A 15,636-nucleotide genomic window follows, 5' to 3' on the forward strand; every position below is an offset into this window, starting at 1 on the left:
TATAATTTTTACAATGCTCCATTTTTTGTGATGTCTGATATAAGCCATTCAGGGAAGTATTTTACTTTTATTTATTTGTGGTCTGTCTGCAGAATCCTCTCACTGAAAATTAAAACATGTACAACACAAGGAACAGAAAGGGTATGTATTCTGTCCACCTGAATTATATACAGTATATGCATATTTGTAAAGCCATTGAATCTAAAAGCAAATGTTCACTTTCTGTCCAATTTTGCCCACAATTTCCTTTAAGGCAAGCCTCTGATCCTACAAAAAAATCTGTGTTCAAAACGCTTTTTTGAAAGCCTTGCTGGTATCTTTGGAGTAGCAAAAAAATCCCAAAGGGATTTTGGAATTTATAGAGGGACTGTGAGCCAAAAAGCACTTTGTACACACAGAAAAGTTCAGCTTGTTTCTGTATTTCAGTTGTGAAGAAGGAACAAGTAAAAATAATTAGATTTTAAATAATTCCTCCTACACACTTGTGTAATCCATGATTTACTAGATAAAATTGGATGAATGTATTTTTTCAAGAATTATGTTTGTTCTTTGTCTACTGCATAATTCCTAATAATTTAACTAATAACATTTGGAAAAACAATAATTTAAAGAAAACATTGCTTAGAGGTAATTGAGGACTAGTAAAGGCCAATTTTTTACATGTTTACAGAGAAAAATTATATTCTTACCTAAAATAGTAAAATAATATTTGACTCCATAACACATGAACCTTAATTGTATAAAAATATGTATATAGTCATATCCAGTACTTTACCTTGAGTTTATGCCCCTTTAAAAAAAAAAAGAAATCCCAACCCACATTAAGAAAAAACAGGATATAGAAAAAAGAAATATAAGCAGAAATGTGAACTCTAAAGAACTGACCGTCACTTTTTTTCTTCAGATTTTTAGCTTCATTCTGAAATTTGGAGCTAAGCAGTAGAGTTTCTTTTCCAAGAAGACTGAGGGACTCCTCTGGCTGAAAAACGGAGAAGTCAGTTGCCACAGATGAAAAACAGAAATTCAGCTGAAAATATTTAAGTATCTGCAGATGTCTACTGTAAGTTATTGAACATTCTGGTTAAAAAAACAACTTTTAAACATTTTTCCAAGAGTGTGACATTGAATTTCTTTGTGATTAATAAAAATAGAAGTCTGTGAAAAGAACTCGACCAGCTTCTAGTTTGAATACCGTTACTGGTTGAGTGTTGCCTTTTGGAGCACCAGTAATTCCAGTTCCAGGCGCAAGACAAAATTCCTAGCACTAAGTATTTTAAAGTGACTTAGCTCAAAATCCTACTTCTTGAAGAGTTATTTCAATCCATTTCTCCTACTGAAAAATCTGGAAAGTACCTTGAAGAATTCATGCTGTACAAAGCTTTAACAAGACAGAGTGCTATAAAATAACATAGAAGCTCACAAAACAATGCCAACTATTTTGATCACCATCATGTAAGTGCATTGTCACCTATTTGTTTCTCCAGGCACAGTGTGCATAACATTAGTATAACATAGCCGATTTCTTCCTCAAGTTCACAGTCATGGAAAGTAGAAGGAGATAACAGGAGGGGAAATAAAATAGTATGAACGTAATAAGATCAAACTGGTAAATAGTCAGGGCTTTTTAATCTACCGTGTCAACAACAATCATCTGCAGAGGAGTTGCAGATGCGACAGAAACATACTTTTGGTAACAAAATGCCCTCAGCTAAGCAAAACAGTTGTGGTTTGCAATATCTAGATAGAAACGGAGGAGGGGCAGGTTGAATAAGGAGATGGTTCAATAATTCCAGCAGTGTAAGGGAGCACCAAAAGTTTGTACTTGAGTACTACAGGAACACATGTCAGATGACTGATGTAAGTCAATCCCAGTCCAGCTAACCATGCATTAGACATTAAAAACAAACAAACAAACAAACAAATTGTGAAACGGTACTGTGACAGAGAGAAGAGCAAGGTAAACAGAACATGAAATGGCACCATTACTGCCTTGCAGTACAGATTCAAGTTACTGTACATACAAGTTGGTAGGACAGGCTGCCATTCAAATGTCAACGAGTGCAAAAACGATTAGAAAACATACTCCAAAATGAGAATGCGAAAGACGTCATTAAAATATTAATAATGATACTTACTAAATCCAAGGGGCCATTCACAACTCTAGATGCATCATCTGCCAAACTCTCTGTTCTTTCAATCACACTTCTAACACTGGAGTGGGCGTAGAGAGCAGCAGTTGTGTTCAGAGTCACATTTCTTACTTTAGAGAGGCCACTAAATAGAGAAGTAACAAATCATTCTCTTTTCATGAGAATATCTTAATCAAGCACTGAAGTCAATGTTCTCAGTCTTTCTAGAATACATGATGCACTCTCAAAAACCTATCAAACCTTGTCCTGTGTTGTGTATGGGGCTTCAAGTTCATTATTTTGAACTGAAAAAAAACCAGTTAAAAGAAGTTTTAATCTATTTTTTTCCTGATTTATTCTTTTTTTTAACTTATAGAAACACTTAAGTCACTTTTCGCATGAAGAACAAATAGATCACAACGCCTAAACAGAACAGAAAAGCAACAGGTTCCTAGCTGGGCCTCAAGAGCAAAGCAGAGAAATACAGAATCTACAAGGAAATTAAAAGCATCTGAAAGTTATTCTGTACTAAATTTTGCTTTACTGAATTTATCTGGCTGCTGTGAAGTCAGCAGAGTTGCTCCGTATTACTCAGAGCAAAATTTTCTGTTCTCAAGCTTGGATGTAAATTTTCTAATCTGATATAATTTAACTTTAATTTCCATTGAATTAACTGAAATGATTTCTCAACTTTTGGAACTCTAAGGACGTATTTGAGTGCATTTGAGATTGTAATCCACCATTTCTGCAAGATCCTTTGAAAAGAACAATAACGGAGGCATAGCAGGAATAGCATCTTGATGAGATTCAGAGAAGTATCTTCAAGAAGTATTCTTAACACAGACCAGAAGCTTTTCAAGTCATACCATGATCTACTCACTGGGCCTTTAATAATTCAGTAATTACTGTGTAAGTCAGTAGCATGAAACACTAGACTAATCACCCCGCTCTACATCATTTAATAAAGTTACACCGTATTAAAAGTAAAAGGCACTTAAAATGAAATAGGGAATAAAATTGATCATAGAACTATAGAATGGCTTGGGTTAGAAAGGATCTTTAAAGAACATCTAACGTTCTTTTAAAGTGCACTCACCAGGCATGTGCAGGACCACCACGGGCTCAGGCCCATCCAGCATATGTTCATGAAAGCAGGAGTAGGCTATTAGTTCTGCCCCAGTGTTCAGCACTGGTGAGGCTGCACCTCAAATACCATATTCACTTTTGGGCCCCACAGTGCAAGAGGGACATTGAGCTGCTGGAACGTGTCCAGAGAAGGTCAATGAAGCTGGTGAAGGGTCTGGAGTACAAGTCTTACAAAGAGCGGCTGAGGGAACTCGGGTTGTTTATTTTGGAGACCTTGTTGCTCTCTACAACTATGTGAAAGGAGGCTGTAGTAAGGTGGGTGTTGTTCTCTTCTCCCCAGTAACAAGTAATAGGATGAGAGGAAATGGCCTCAAGTTGTGCCAGGGAAGTTTAGGCTAGATATTAGGAAATATTACTTCATTGAAATGATTGTCAATCACTAGAACAGGATTGTCAATCACTAGAACAGGCTGCCCTGGGAAGTGGTGGAGCCACCATACCTGGAGGTATTCAAAAAGCATGTAGACGTAGCACTTCAGGACATGGTTTAGTGGTGGGCATGGTGGTGTTGGGTTGAAAGTTGGACTTGATGATCTTAGAGGTCTCTTCCAAACTTAATGATTCTATGTTTCTCTGATTCTATGATCTAGTCCAATCCCCTTCTCATGGGCAGGGAACTTCTGTAGTGGACTAGGCTTCTACTGATTTAAATTAAATGACAGGCACCACTGCAAATCTCCCTTGATTTCATAATTTTCGAGTGGCCTACCTCTCTAGTGCATCTGCAAGTCTTTGGAACTGGGAAGCATGGTCCTCAGCTCTGTACACCAAGTCAAGCACTCCTCTCACAGACATCTGCATCACCAGTTCATCCACATGGTGTCGCAGTTTGGCGTTCCACAGGACTAACCCATCTTGGTGGACCTCCAGATTCTGAAAACAAAAATGGTTTCCTCCTTTTTTTTTTTTTTGTCAGTAGCAAAATACACTTGATCGTATCAAAGAGGATGTCAAAACTTACAGGTGTAGAGTTCTTTACATCTTGGGCAAGAGCAGCAGCAACATTCACTAGGACCTTCCCTTCTTTAATGAGCATGGTCGAGACTTCCTCATCTTGCTTTATATTCAGCTTTTTGTCCTACAGCATACATCAAATGTTTTATAGTAGTCTGTAAATTCAGCTAGTGCAGATGAGTTCACATATTACAGAATTAGGTTTTGGTTTTCAAATAGGAGTTTGTTTTCCTTTGTGTTTTTAAGTTACCATATATATATTAACAAATTTAAACATATGGAAATTTATTAAGGTCTAAAAAGCAGCTTTTAGACATAACTTCATGTTTGGTATTTCTCATACAACAACACTGATTGTCCAGTCTTACGTTTAACTCCGCCAGGTTGCTAGAGATAAGAGGAAACAAGCGATTGGTCTCATTGATGTTGGCAAGTGCCTTGTTCACCAGATCCTGTGCATCTTGTAGTCTGCTGTTGTGCTTTGATAAGAGTTGGCTTGCATCCTTTTTTAGTTCAGCAAGCTCCTGCTGGGGTTTAATATATTCTTTCTGAACCTGGATCAACAAATTTTCTGCAGCTCTGAAAGAGAGGAATCAGGAAATAAATAAATAAACAAATGGTGAAGGATAAATTTAGGCATAGATTTTTTGAGGAGAAATTGGGGCCAAGTGAAATTAATTTAAATGCATCTTCTTATAGAAGTCTGCATTTTTTTTTTCTGTAAGAGCACACACGCATGCTAGTTTAGTTACTCATCTTACCACACAAAAAGATGCCTGGGGAAGAGGGCAGGCATACAGTTCATAAACTTTGTATACAGTGACTAGAGGGGAAAGGAGTTAGTATAAATCACATTTGTTTGGACCTGTTTGGGACATTCTCCACATCAAAACCTCTGTGAAACCTCCCTCTGGGACTGCTCTATGTCTTAATTGTAGTGATTCATATTTTGAATGTACGCTCAAAACATCAGTTATGAGGGCTGACACTGGAAAGAAGGAAGTAACCAGAACCTAAATGCATATACTCAAGAGTCCTAAGAAGTTTAAGTATCAAATAAAAATAGTCTTATTAAAATAAACACTGAAATGAGCAATCTCTCCACTTATCTTTTGAAATCAGTAGTAGACATTATCTGGGAAATATAAAATCCCTATAAATTTGTCAGTTAATTGCTTCAGCAGTTCTGTTTGGGAAAATTTGCCTCTCCATTTGAATACTTTCCAGTATTGAAGGAATGGAACTGAAAATGATCCTAAAAGTGTGTTCCTTTGTTTCTCCCTGTTTCAGCACATACACAACACACTGCGACTCCTATAACTTTTACATAAACGGTTGTCCCTTTTTAATGTGATTTCAAATCGTATAGATCTTGAGCCAAAGCAAAAGAAGCGTAGTTTATTTCACAATTATACACAGCAAAATGCAAACCATCTTTCTTATTGAATAGCAGATGTGCATTTGCATGTATTTTTTTAATAATTCAGAGTTCTTACACTCAGAACCTACAGACTTAAAAAAGTTATATTCCATATTATATGGAAACTTTGCCTTACATGGCAAATGTGCAGAGACTTCATTTACAAATGTTGCTTAACAGTGTGTTATCACAAGCTCAGTCCACCGTGAGCTACGTGGTAACTACTGTTTCCTGAATAGTGCACTGTCAAGCTGCTTATTTAAATCAGTTTTGAATTAACGGCTGCATTGCATGATAAATTCTGCAGAGCAAACAATCTTACAAATCCTTCTTCTTCAATCTGTCAAAGGACACTCATCAGAGAACTTTCAGAAATTTCGAGGCCTGTAATTGAAAAAGTTAACTTACAAATGCCTCGTAAAACAACTCAAAAGCTGATGTTGAAAGTCAGAACATTCTGTTAATACGTAACAGGACATTTTGAGATCTTTTTTCACATGTTAAAAAAAGCTATCTGAAGTTTCTAATATATGTAAGACTAAATGGTACATTTCTAGTCTATTTTTGTGTCTATTTATCTCCTATACAATTTGTAATAATATTTAGTAAAGAGCACGTACAGGAGTCTGTTGAGCAAAATCAGATATGCTACCAACACAAACATTCTATCCTGCCTATTATTCTACAGCACTTAATAAATAGAAGCTAAATTATCAGAAATATTCTACTCCCGTCTAAATCTTTGTCCCTTGAAGCCAATGTTAACATTCTTAGAGCTTTATGTGAGCTAGGGCAATACTTAGCATTTCTGAAGTTGGAGCAAAAATTTTGCTGACTGTTGGAACAATCAATGTTTTATATTGCTAAGTCTGGCAATAAGCATGAATAAATAATGAATACAAAAGCCGTTTTAAAATAGTGTTTGACTTGGGACAAATCAAGCCAATGGAATACAATCCCAAATACTGGCTTAGAACACTGAAACAAATGCCTTGGTTTCATTTGCAAAGCTATATGATAGTCCATTGACAATTAATCCTCTTGTCCTTCAGCAGACCTGACGTGTCCTGTGCTTGCAATTGACTGAAGCAGTTCTATGACATCTCCTAGACAAAAGCAACGGGAAGATGTGTATTGGGACCAGATATGAACCAAACTGACACCAGTAAGTGTTTTCCTTTGTTGTGATGGAATTTTGTATTATGTCCAAATGAACAGGCTTTGGCTAACAGTATCACATGGGATGTCCAAACATATTCCAGTAATGTAATTCCAAATGGAATGTTCACATAGCTCCACCTGGGCTAGTTATTTACCATGCTGCCTCTTAAAATGGCACAATGTTTCCCCAGATATCTCTCAAAAAAGCAATATTGCATAATATAAATATATACAAAATAATGTTTTCAGTAGAAGAGACTTACTTTAGGATACTGGTAGCATTATGATGCTGTTGAACAAAATCTTTCTTGCGCAATCCATCCAAAAGGGCAGAAATATCATCCTGCAGGCTCTGAGATGCAGCACTTGACAGTGGGAGATTCAGGCCCAGTGTTTCATTTAGTGACATAGCAACTTCAGCAAGTACTAAGTAGGAGAGTAAATACCATTAAAAAAAAGAACATACGCGAACACCCTGTGCAAACTGCAGCACTTCCCATGTAAACAGTTCTATAAGAGTTGTAAAGGAAGTACCCTTCTAAAACCTGCAAAGAAGTGGAAATATCTTAAAAGCAGGATACCTTTGATGGTTGTATGTATTGTGTCAATAAATCCAGTCACTTCTTGACTTTTATTCCTTGTTTCCTGAGTCATTGTGTTAAGCTGCCAAGCTTTTTTCAAAAATCTAGACAACTAGAATAAAACCAGAGATAACCTTTGACAGTCTTCCTAAAACATTGTTTAATTAATGACATTTGTCTATGTTTTTTACAGATTTTTCCCAATATTGAGAATACTTTGTGAGAGGAAACATTTTTTGATAAGGTAGTCCTAGCCAATTCATAAATCTCTAATGTTTCCATGCCTGCAGATGCCTTGATTCTATTGAGAGTTCCAGCCTCTGATATCAGTGAAGAATTGTGTTATCAATTATATTCATAATCAATAAGATCATAACTATCAAAGCTATTAATTTAACAAAGTAAACATTATATATTTTTACCTATTCTGGATACAGCACTTTTAGCAATAACAATACTGCTAGTACAAGCACCTAGTTAGATTACATACACATGGTCAGAAAATTATAGGTACACATGGTGATCAAATGAGATCTAATGAATGAATTACTAATGACAACTTTCTACCTACAATTTTTCTTGTGTTAAAACTGAATAAAGAATACAAGTGTCCACTTTTCACGTGGATTTTCTACAGCTTTATTTTTTCTGAGATCCTTTTGAACCCAATACTAGAGGTATCAAAGACTTTTTGGAAAATATTGAGCTATGACATAATTTTGAATAAGCTCCACACGTTAAAACTAGTGAGAAGAAAGTACCTCCCTTTCTCCAGTTTTTAGGGCCTTGAATTATTACGGTACAAAAAGCTTCTGAACTTTGACAGAAACCATGTAAATCTCCTGTACAATATCATAGACCACTCTATTCTGCAGAATAATTCCACAGACTAATTAACACCCCTCCTCAGGAAGACTACAGAATGGACCGAATTCTTTCATTGAACTCTATAGATCTAAAATGATTTCTAACAAACTCTCTGGCATTTATGTGCCATGCTATGAAATCTCAAAGGATTTCTCCATAAAGGCTACGTGGTCAGCCCCCACCTCTTCGTGCAGATGATCAATTCCTTCTGATAAACTCAGAAGACTTTCTTTTGCTGTAGCTAATGAGTGCAGTGGATCTTCTCTAGAAACTATAGACCCCTGTAAGGAAAAGGAAGAAAAAATACACTGTAATTTAAGGACTTTGCTGTGCAACCAGAAAAGTTCTGGAAAAAAAATAACTATGCATGCTATTTAGTTTATTTATGTTTTCAATGATTGGTCTGCAAAGCACATAAGATGACATAAAATAATTACGTTTGTACAATTCATTCAAAGTGTGCCATTTCTTTAAATAAGGCAAAAGGGTAGATAATATTTGATTAGCCAGGAAGAGGGGAATACCTGCTTCCCAGCAGAGAAAAATTACAAAACCACTAACTTACCCTCAAGATTAAGTTGTATAAAAATACTGTGGCCTTACATAAATGGAACTGACATCATAGTCACATGCAGCTTTATATCACTTTTAACACTCCCATTTCAGGTGAGTGATTGCTGCTTTCATTTGATTTTAATATAAAAAATATATACGCTAAAGGAGAAACTTAAACTGCTTTTATTGTTACATAAGATTTGACTTTGTTTTATAATTAAAGTGCTAAATAAAAAGCTACATATTGAATGTTTATAGTCCCAGAAGATGATGTTCCTATACAAACATAAAACAATTACAGAAAGCAAGTCAATTGTATCCCTAAACTACTGCAGTAATTCAGCATGTTTATTATGCCTTATGACATAAAGGAAGGGAAGCATAACTGAAGATTTGTAACTAAATTGTTACAGACTAAAAGTAAAGGATAAGAGTATCCCTGCCAAAACAGACACGTAATTTAATCAAGTTTGCCTTCAGATATTGTAATCTTTAACATTTTGAAGTACATTGATTGGAATCCAGTCAGCCTTACATCTTAAATAGAAGAAATTCAAAATTTACTGAATCCAGAAGCATGAGAAGCATACCATTATTTTGATTCCATTGTGATATCATGGGATACTAAGATGACAGCTTTGTTTCTGCCTTCGAGCTTGTCTTCCTTGACTTATTGCTGAACAGATTCTTATCAATAATATATTTTAGAGGTCATGAGTTAGGAAGGATTCTGTCTATCTCGGGCTTTGTGCACAGACCACACAAACTTAAACACTAGCAACGATATATGACTCTCTAGAACCAGAAAATGTGGTATTTCATGCTTTGTGTAAGAGGGAGAGGAGTTGTAAGGGAAGTTTGCCACAAGCAGCCTGAGAGTGTCCAACACTGAAGCATTCTACCTGTCTTGCATCCTGAGATGCAGGACAGAGTATGGCACTTGGACAGCCACACCACCAAAACGAAAGCAAACTGCTGCATCCCAGAAACCCTGGATAATGGAGAAGCAGCCTGCCTGACCTCTTCTTCCTGAGGCCTGTAGGGGAACAGCCTCAAGACCCAGGCCTTGGCCGATCTTTATTCAGCAAAGGGGTGAAAAAGGGAAAAGACCTGGCCTGAAGTTTATATTTTACTGCCCTCTTAGGGATGCAGATATCCAGGCAAAACACATGCCTACAGCACATTCAATAATCACAGTACTGACTGAAAAATATATTCATCTATTTATTTAAATGCTAGCAAAATTACTGAAAGAAAGCAATGCAGGCAGTTAAATAACTTAAGGTATATTTCTACACGAAACATGCACACGTTCAAGCCATGAACTTCATGAGTGCTTCTGTTAAATTATCTCAAAGTTTTGCTTTAAAGGTGTGACTACGTATTTCTATTATTTGTGAATTCATTTTACCTTCAGATGTTTAGTCGTATTCTCCAACTCTGATAATATCCCATAGGGCACATGGGCAACACCAGTGAGATTCACTGCAAGTATGGCATTGTGAAGATGATCCAAACTGTTTAACAGCACTCCTGTGCAGTTGTCATCACAAGCTAAATGAACCATTTTGAGAAGAGGAAGCAATATTAGTATTAAAATGAAGCCACTAAATACTGAAATTTATTTAGATTTACATAGTACTTGCTTTCACCTTTTGAGTTAAAAGTAACTATAGTAATTTTGAGGACACAGATTCGTAACATTACCCTCCCCTTCCTGTCCCAAGAGTGGAGCTGTTCCGTACATACTCTACTTAGGTTAGCATACATTCAAGCCTTATTGATACTGCCGGCTATTTGAGCCGTTTGCTGTATTGTAAGCTTATTGAGCCTCTTAACTATATCGCTATAAATCCAGAGTGATGCCACTGAGATTAACCCAAACAGGTTAGGAAAATAGGAAATTCAAGCCCATAGTGGTGTAATTCCATTTATTCCTTGGGTCTTCTTGACTCATACGAAGCAAAATCTGAGTACCAAAGCCCAAATCACTGTAAAAGCAGATTACTGTACTTGTTGGGTCTTTCTGCTATCCACCTTCTCATAAGGAATTATATGACTAATTAGTGGTGGAATATGACTAATTAGTGGTGGAGAATGCCTACGTAACTGGGATAACTCCAAAAGAATTATTACAGCAACCTCACATCCAACGGCTCAATGACACAGGAATTCAACATTTTCAAACAAATCAAGGTATTCTACAGACAGCAAAAAAGCATCATCTTTCCTTAAACTTGTCTGCAACACCAAATAAGCCATTTAAGGATTAACTGCTTGTCTACTATCATAGTTTCTTCTGTGTTCATAGAATGGTTGAGGTTGGAAGGGATCTCTGGAGGTTATCTATTCCAACCCCCCTATTTTACAGTGATATTAAGTTGCTAAGATTTCTTTTCTTTCATAGGAAGAATAAAGCCTGACATCATTCCAGGAGTAATCATGTGCACATGAATACCACCAGAATAGATCAACGCTCATTGGGAAAGTAAAAATTAAAAACACTTACAAACACACTCATCTTCCACAAGAAGATGTCTCAGTTCACATTCCTCACAAAGCTGTCCTGTCATGCCTTGCTTACAAAGGCATTGGCCAGTCGCACGATCACAATTAACATGAACAGAGCCACTTGGATTGCATTGACATGGAAGGCAGCTGCCACCAGGCAGCTGAGGGTCACCGTAATAGCCAAGGGAGCACCTTCACAGGGAGAAATGGGACAGTGAACATCAGGCGATATTGATATTCATCAGGAAATTAGCTGTTATATCTAACTTTGAGAATCACTGATACGTTTTCAATTAATGGCTTCTTAATGGTAGATAACAAATCACTCTTCAGCATTCATTCATGTGTTTACCTATTAACACTGAATAATCTATCCTAAGTACAAATATGGCTTATATTAATCAAATTGTCCTTGGGAGTGGGGTATGAACAAGGACACCATGTGGAACTCACCTTTCACAGTACTGTCCTTCATATCCTGGGAGACAAGCATCACAGTGGTAATCCTGAACACCTTTCGGGACACAAGTGGGACTGAAACTGGAAGAAGGATAAAACAATACTTGCTAGCACGTAAATGGAAGACCATACAAAGACAGAGAACACCTTCAGCCACAGGTTAAATACTGTAAGCAACAGCATACTCTGCTCAGTCTGATGCAGTGCTCTACAATTTGTACTTTAAAATATTTGTTTCTTATAAAGTTTCCTTTCTCAATGTGACTCCGTTACTGTTTAACATGCTAAAGCACTTTATGAACTTCCTTTTAAAAGATAAAGTAAATGAAAAATGGATGCTGCATGATACAAATGTAGTGTATATCTAACTGAGACTTGCATGAGAACATCAGAGTTGCTAGACTCTTATTCCAATTCAGTTACCCAAAAGCAAACAACAAATATGCTTTTCAAGCTTCTGGATTAAAAATAGCCTGCAGACCATTTAGATTTTCAAAAGACGAAGTTAACTCTACCTCTACCAAACAGACAACTGTATAGATTTCAAACAAAAGAGTATTTGTTCTTCCTCTAGAACTGATCTCACAAAAATCTCCTTCATTGCCTAGAGATGGCGAATCTTCGTAAATACAAAACATTTTCTTCAAATGAAGAAAGAGATCCATTTTTGAAACAATCATGTCAGAACAACTTACTCCATTATCTATAAAATATTCTATGTGGCTGATTTACATTTAGAGGGAAAAAAATGATCTATGTATTAGTTAACCTTTTGTTTTAAAAGCTCACAGAGCTAACACTAGCTGTGAACAACTAAGAATGTAAGTTCCATTTACCAAAACAGGTAGCTTTCAAATGGTTAAAATTTAAGAACTTGTAGTGATAACTAACTCCTGTTGTCATAGAGTGGGGGTAGTAGGAGATAGGACATAGAGCACAAGAAACCTGGAATGCTAAAATGTACATTGGATTTAGTAAGTTCTGGTTACCTAACAGGGTTGGCTCTGGGACAGGCACAAAGAGAGCAGTCGTTGACAGATCCAATTACTCTCCCATAGTAGCCTGGGGCACAAGCGCTGCAGTAATCACCAACTGTGTTATCTCTGCAGTTCTGATACAGAAAAGGAATTTAGACAGTTCAAAACAACAACAAACAACAAGAGGAACTTTATCTTCCCCTCAGTCAATATACATACACAGTTTCCAGTAATCACCTCTAAATGTCATTACTCATTGGTCAGTTTTGTCCAAGTGGAGGAACCTTTTATGCAAAAATAGGCAAAATATCAGCACGTTTTCTCTTACATTAATGCCCCCTGAGGCAGGCTGACCTAATTTTTGTCCTAAATTTCCACTAATGTTTTTATATTTCTGCTTCTACCAATCCAATTCAGAGCAGGAAAGTACTATACAAAGTAAAAAAAAAAATCCCCCAAAAGAAGGCAAATTATGAAAAAAATAAACAGGATATGTAGATGAAAAATACAAGTTTCAATGTTTCAGCAAATGCATTTGAATGCTATAAACCAAGGACCATCCACAGTTAGGATTCACAGCCACTAAATTTAATTTGCCAACAACTGATCAACAGCCAGTGCTATTAATATTAAATCCCTAAATCAGTATTAGAAATATAATTCAACTGACTAGTCCTGTAAGTGCATAAAATTCAGTTTCTCCTTTTTTCTTACTTTTTTTCTTTTTTCCCTTTTTTATGAATAATATTCTTGCGAATACATATATTTTAGAGGTTAGTTGAAGACAGTAAGCAGTAGCAATGCAGCCTATTATCATACAGGACCAGAAGTCAGAGGTGAAAACCATTTCTTTTGCCTACACTACTCAGCCAGAAATGCCTAAGGAGTAATCATAACATGCAGGTGACTTCCCACCTCTGCAGTGAGAAACTGAGAGGAAGAAAGACTAGTATTTACTAGTATGAAAAGACCTACGTGTTCTGGCCTTGTCAAAATGAGAATCATAGTTCTTACTCATGAGACACATATTTTAGGACAAACCTGAAAGCGCAAGAATGGCTTACAAAGGTCTGAAGGACTAAGGAAACTCACTTTTTAAACTGACTGCAAAAATGAATTCAGCAACAGTTGATTTTGAGCCAACCGACTCACAACTGGAAAAACAAAGAAACCGAAAAACTTTAGGAAAGAATACTGAGCCAAGTGAGAGAACAGACTTAATATGCCTTAGTTAGTTAGTTGAGAATTTGTTGTCCACAGGGTTGTCACACAATGTCACAGAAGAAAGAGATAATATGTTAGTCAAATGTGGCCCCTCTTTGCAACTTTTGACATAAAATGAAGGAAGTGAGTAAATGAACTTAGCTGAGGCATATCCTTATAGGAATTTAGTCCCTGAGAGTAAAAAAAAGCTATACTTAAAGCTGCCCAGAGAATTCTCTTCCTGAGACACAAAGAATTTGACTTTGAGCTAATCTGTGGTGTGGCATGGCTTACTGCTTCCTTTACTTTTTTCTTGTGTGACTAAGCAGACCTTGGCCAGACAAAGGACAGAAGTCCACAAAAGTCCACAAAAGTCCACAAAACCAGATAAACTGAACTGATAAACCAGGTGTTTTAAAAGTAAAACTAAAACTAAAATAACTCATGATTTTGAAGATGTTAGTTCCCCAAAAGCTTGATAATTTTACCGAATAGACCCTAAGGGAAATACTATCATATCTTCCATTTTTCAGAATTGAAGTGGAAACTGAACAGTACAATCATGTACTTCTCCCAGGACCTTCTTCCATAGGTTACTGCCATTGTATGCTTAGATGAAACCAACAGAAAATTTTGTAAATTGTACATACCAAGCACTTTCCAGTTTCAGGATCACAGGTTTCACTGTGGTTGTTGCACTGACATGGCACGCAAGGTGCTATCAGAGTGTGAGGCTCTTTTACACTGAGTTCTGTGTGCCTTCCCCTGTAGTACCCTGGAGCACAGTTCTGTTTGTAAGAGGAGTAAAATAAAAAAAATATATGATCCTGCCTATCAACAGTTGCAAACAATTCTAAAAGATGGTATAAGTAACTTTTAAAAATTATCTTACTATTAGACATACAAAAAGGATTCAAGGATTCTGTACCTGACAGGACAATCCAGAATAACCAGCAGGACATCTACATTGCTCTATAAGACGAGCTCCAGCTCTGCCTAGATGCATTTCTTCAAACTTGACTGCAATTTCCATTGAGATATTTGCAATTCTACAAGACATATACAGAAGAGAGCATGAACACGTAGAGAAATCCTAGCACCAAAAGTGAGATCCAAACTTTTTTATGCTTCAGGGTCAGGGCTGCTATACATAATCTCCCATGATCCCCTTCTCCCTATGGAAATATCTCAATAAAATCTGAAGATTCTTTACATATTTATGGAATTTCAGGATCTACAACAAACAAGTCAGAAGTACTTCAAGGTAATATAGGTTAATTTGCAAACCTTGAGGTGGAACCACAATTCTTTACAGCTGTGAAAATATACAGACAATGGGTTTTCATTGGATGCATCTCTGCTTGTCCTGTTGGTTTCCAAACTGACAGAAACAATGACCATACCTGATTTCTACCTTCTCATTAGTAACATATTTCTGATCAAAATGGCAGTAAAATGCTACCATTCTGAAGTATTAAAGCTACAGGACAGACCTAGATTGGTATAACACAAACCCAAGAACTCAGAGGACAACGTGTTTCCATTCAATACACATAAAAATGAGATAGGAAAGAAATAATTCAGAAGCCATCTAATTATATCATCCATCCTACAGAGCACTGCATCAGCCAGAAAGGCTCTGTGCTTCTTTATGGGCTTTTCTATCAAAGTAA

At 36.5% G+C, this 15,636-nt stretch overlaps 1 protein-coding gene across 1 annotated transcript in view; it reads right to left on the reverse strand.

Moving 5' to 3' along the window:
- The window catches only part of LAMA1 (laminin subunit alpha 1), a 104,243-nt gene that overhangs the window by 23,693 nt on the left and 64,914 nt on the right, over nt 1-15,636 (reverse strand). Inside the window, exons 28-41 of the mRNA XM_054057816.1 lie at nt 14,892-15,012; nt 14,614-14,751; nt 12,773-12,894; nt 11,778-11,864; nt 11,323-11,516; nt 10,225-10,367; nt 8,441-8,539; nt 7,392-7,503; nt 7,074-7,236; nt 4,598-4,808; nt 4,237-4,353; nt 3,985-4,148; nt 2,136-2,274; nt 886-979 (exon numbers count right to left, since the gene is read on the reverse strand). Coding sequence (XP_053913791.1) covers nt 886-979; nt 2,136-2,274; nt 3,985-4,148; nt 4,237-4,353; nt 4,598-4,808; nt 7,074-7,236; nt 7,392-7,503; nt 8,441-8,539; nt 10,225-10,367; nt 11,323-11,516; nt 11,778-11,864; nt 12,773-12,894; nt 14,614-14,751; nt 14,892-15,012 — 1,904 coding nt within the window. The remainder of the gene's footprint in view (nt 1-885; nt 980-2,135; nt 2,275-3,984; nt 4,149-4,236; nt 4,354-4,597; nt 4,809-7,073; nt 7,237-7,391; nt 7,504-8,440; nt 8,540-10,224; nt 10,368-11,322; nt 11,517-11,777; nt 11,865-12,772; nt 12,895-14,613; nt 14,752-14,891; nt 15,013-15,636) is intronic.

Source organism: Cuculus canorus, chromosome 2 (assembly GCF_017976375.1).
Source record: "Cuculus canorus isolate bCucCan1 chromosome 2, bCucCan1.pri, whole genome shotgun sequence".
In the NCBI taxonomy this organism is placed as follows: domain Eukaryota; kingdom Metazoa; phylum Chordata; class Aves; order Cuculiformes; family Cuculidae; genus Cuculus; species Cuculus canorus.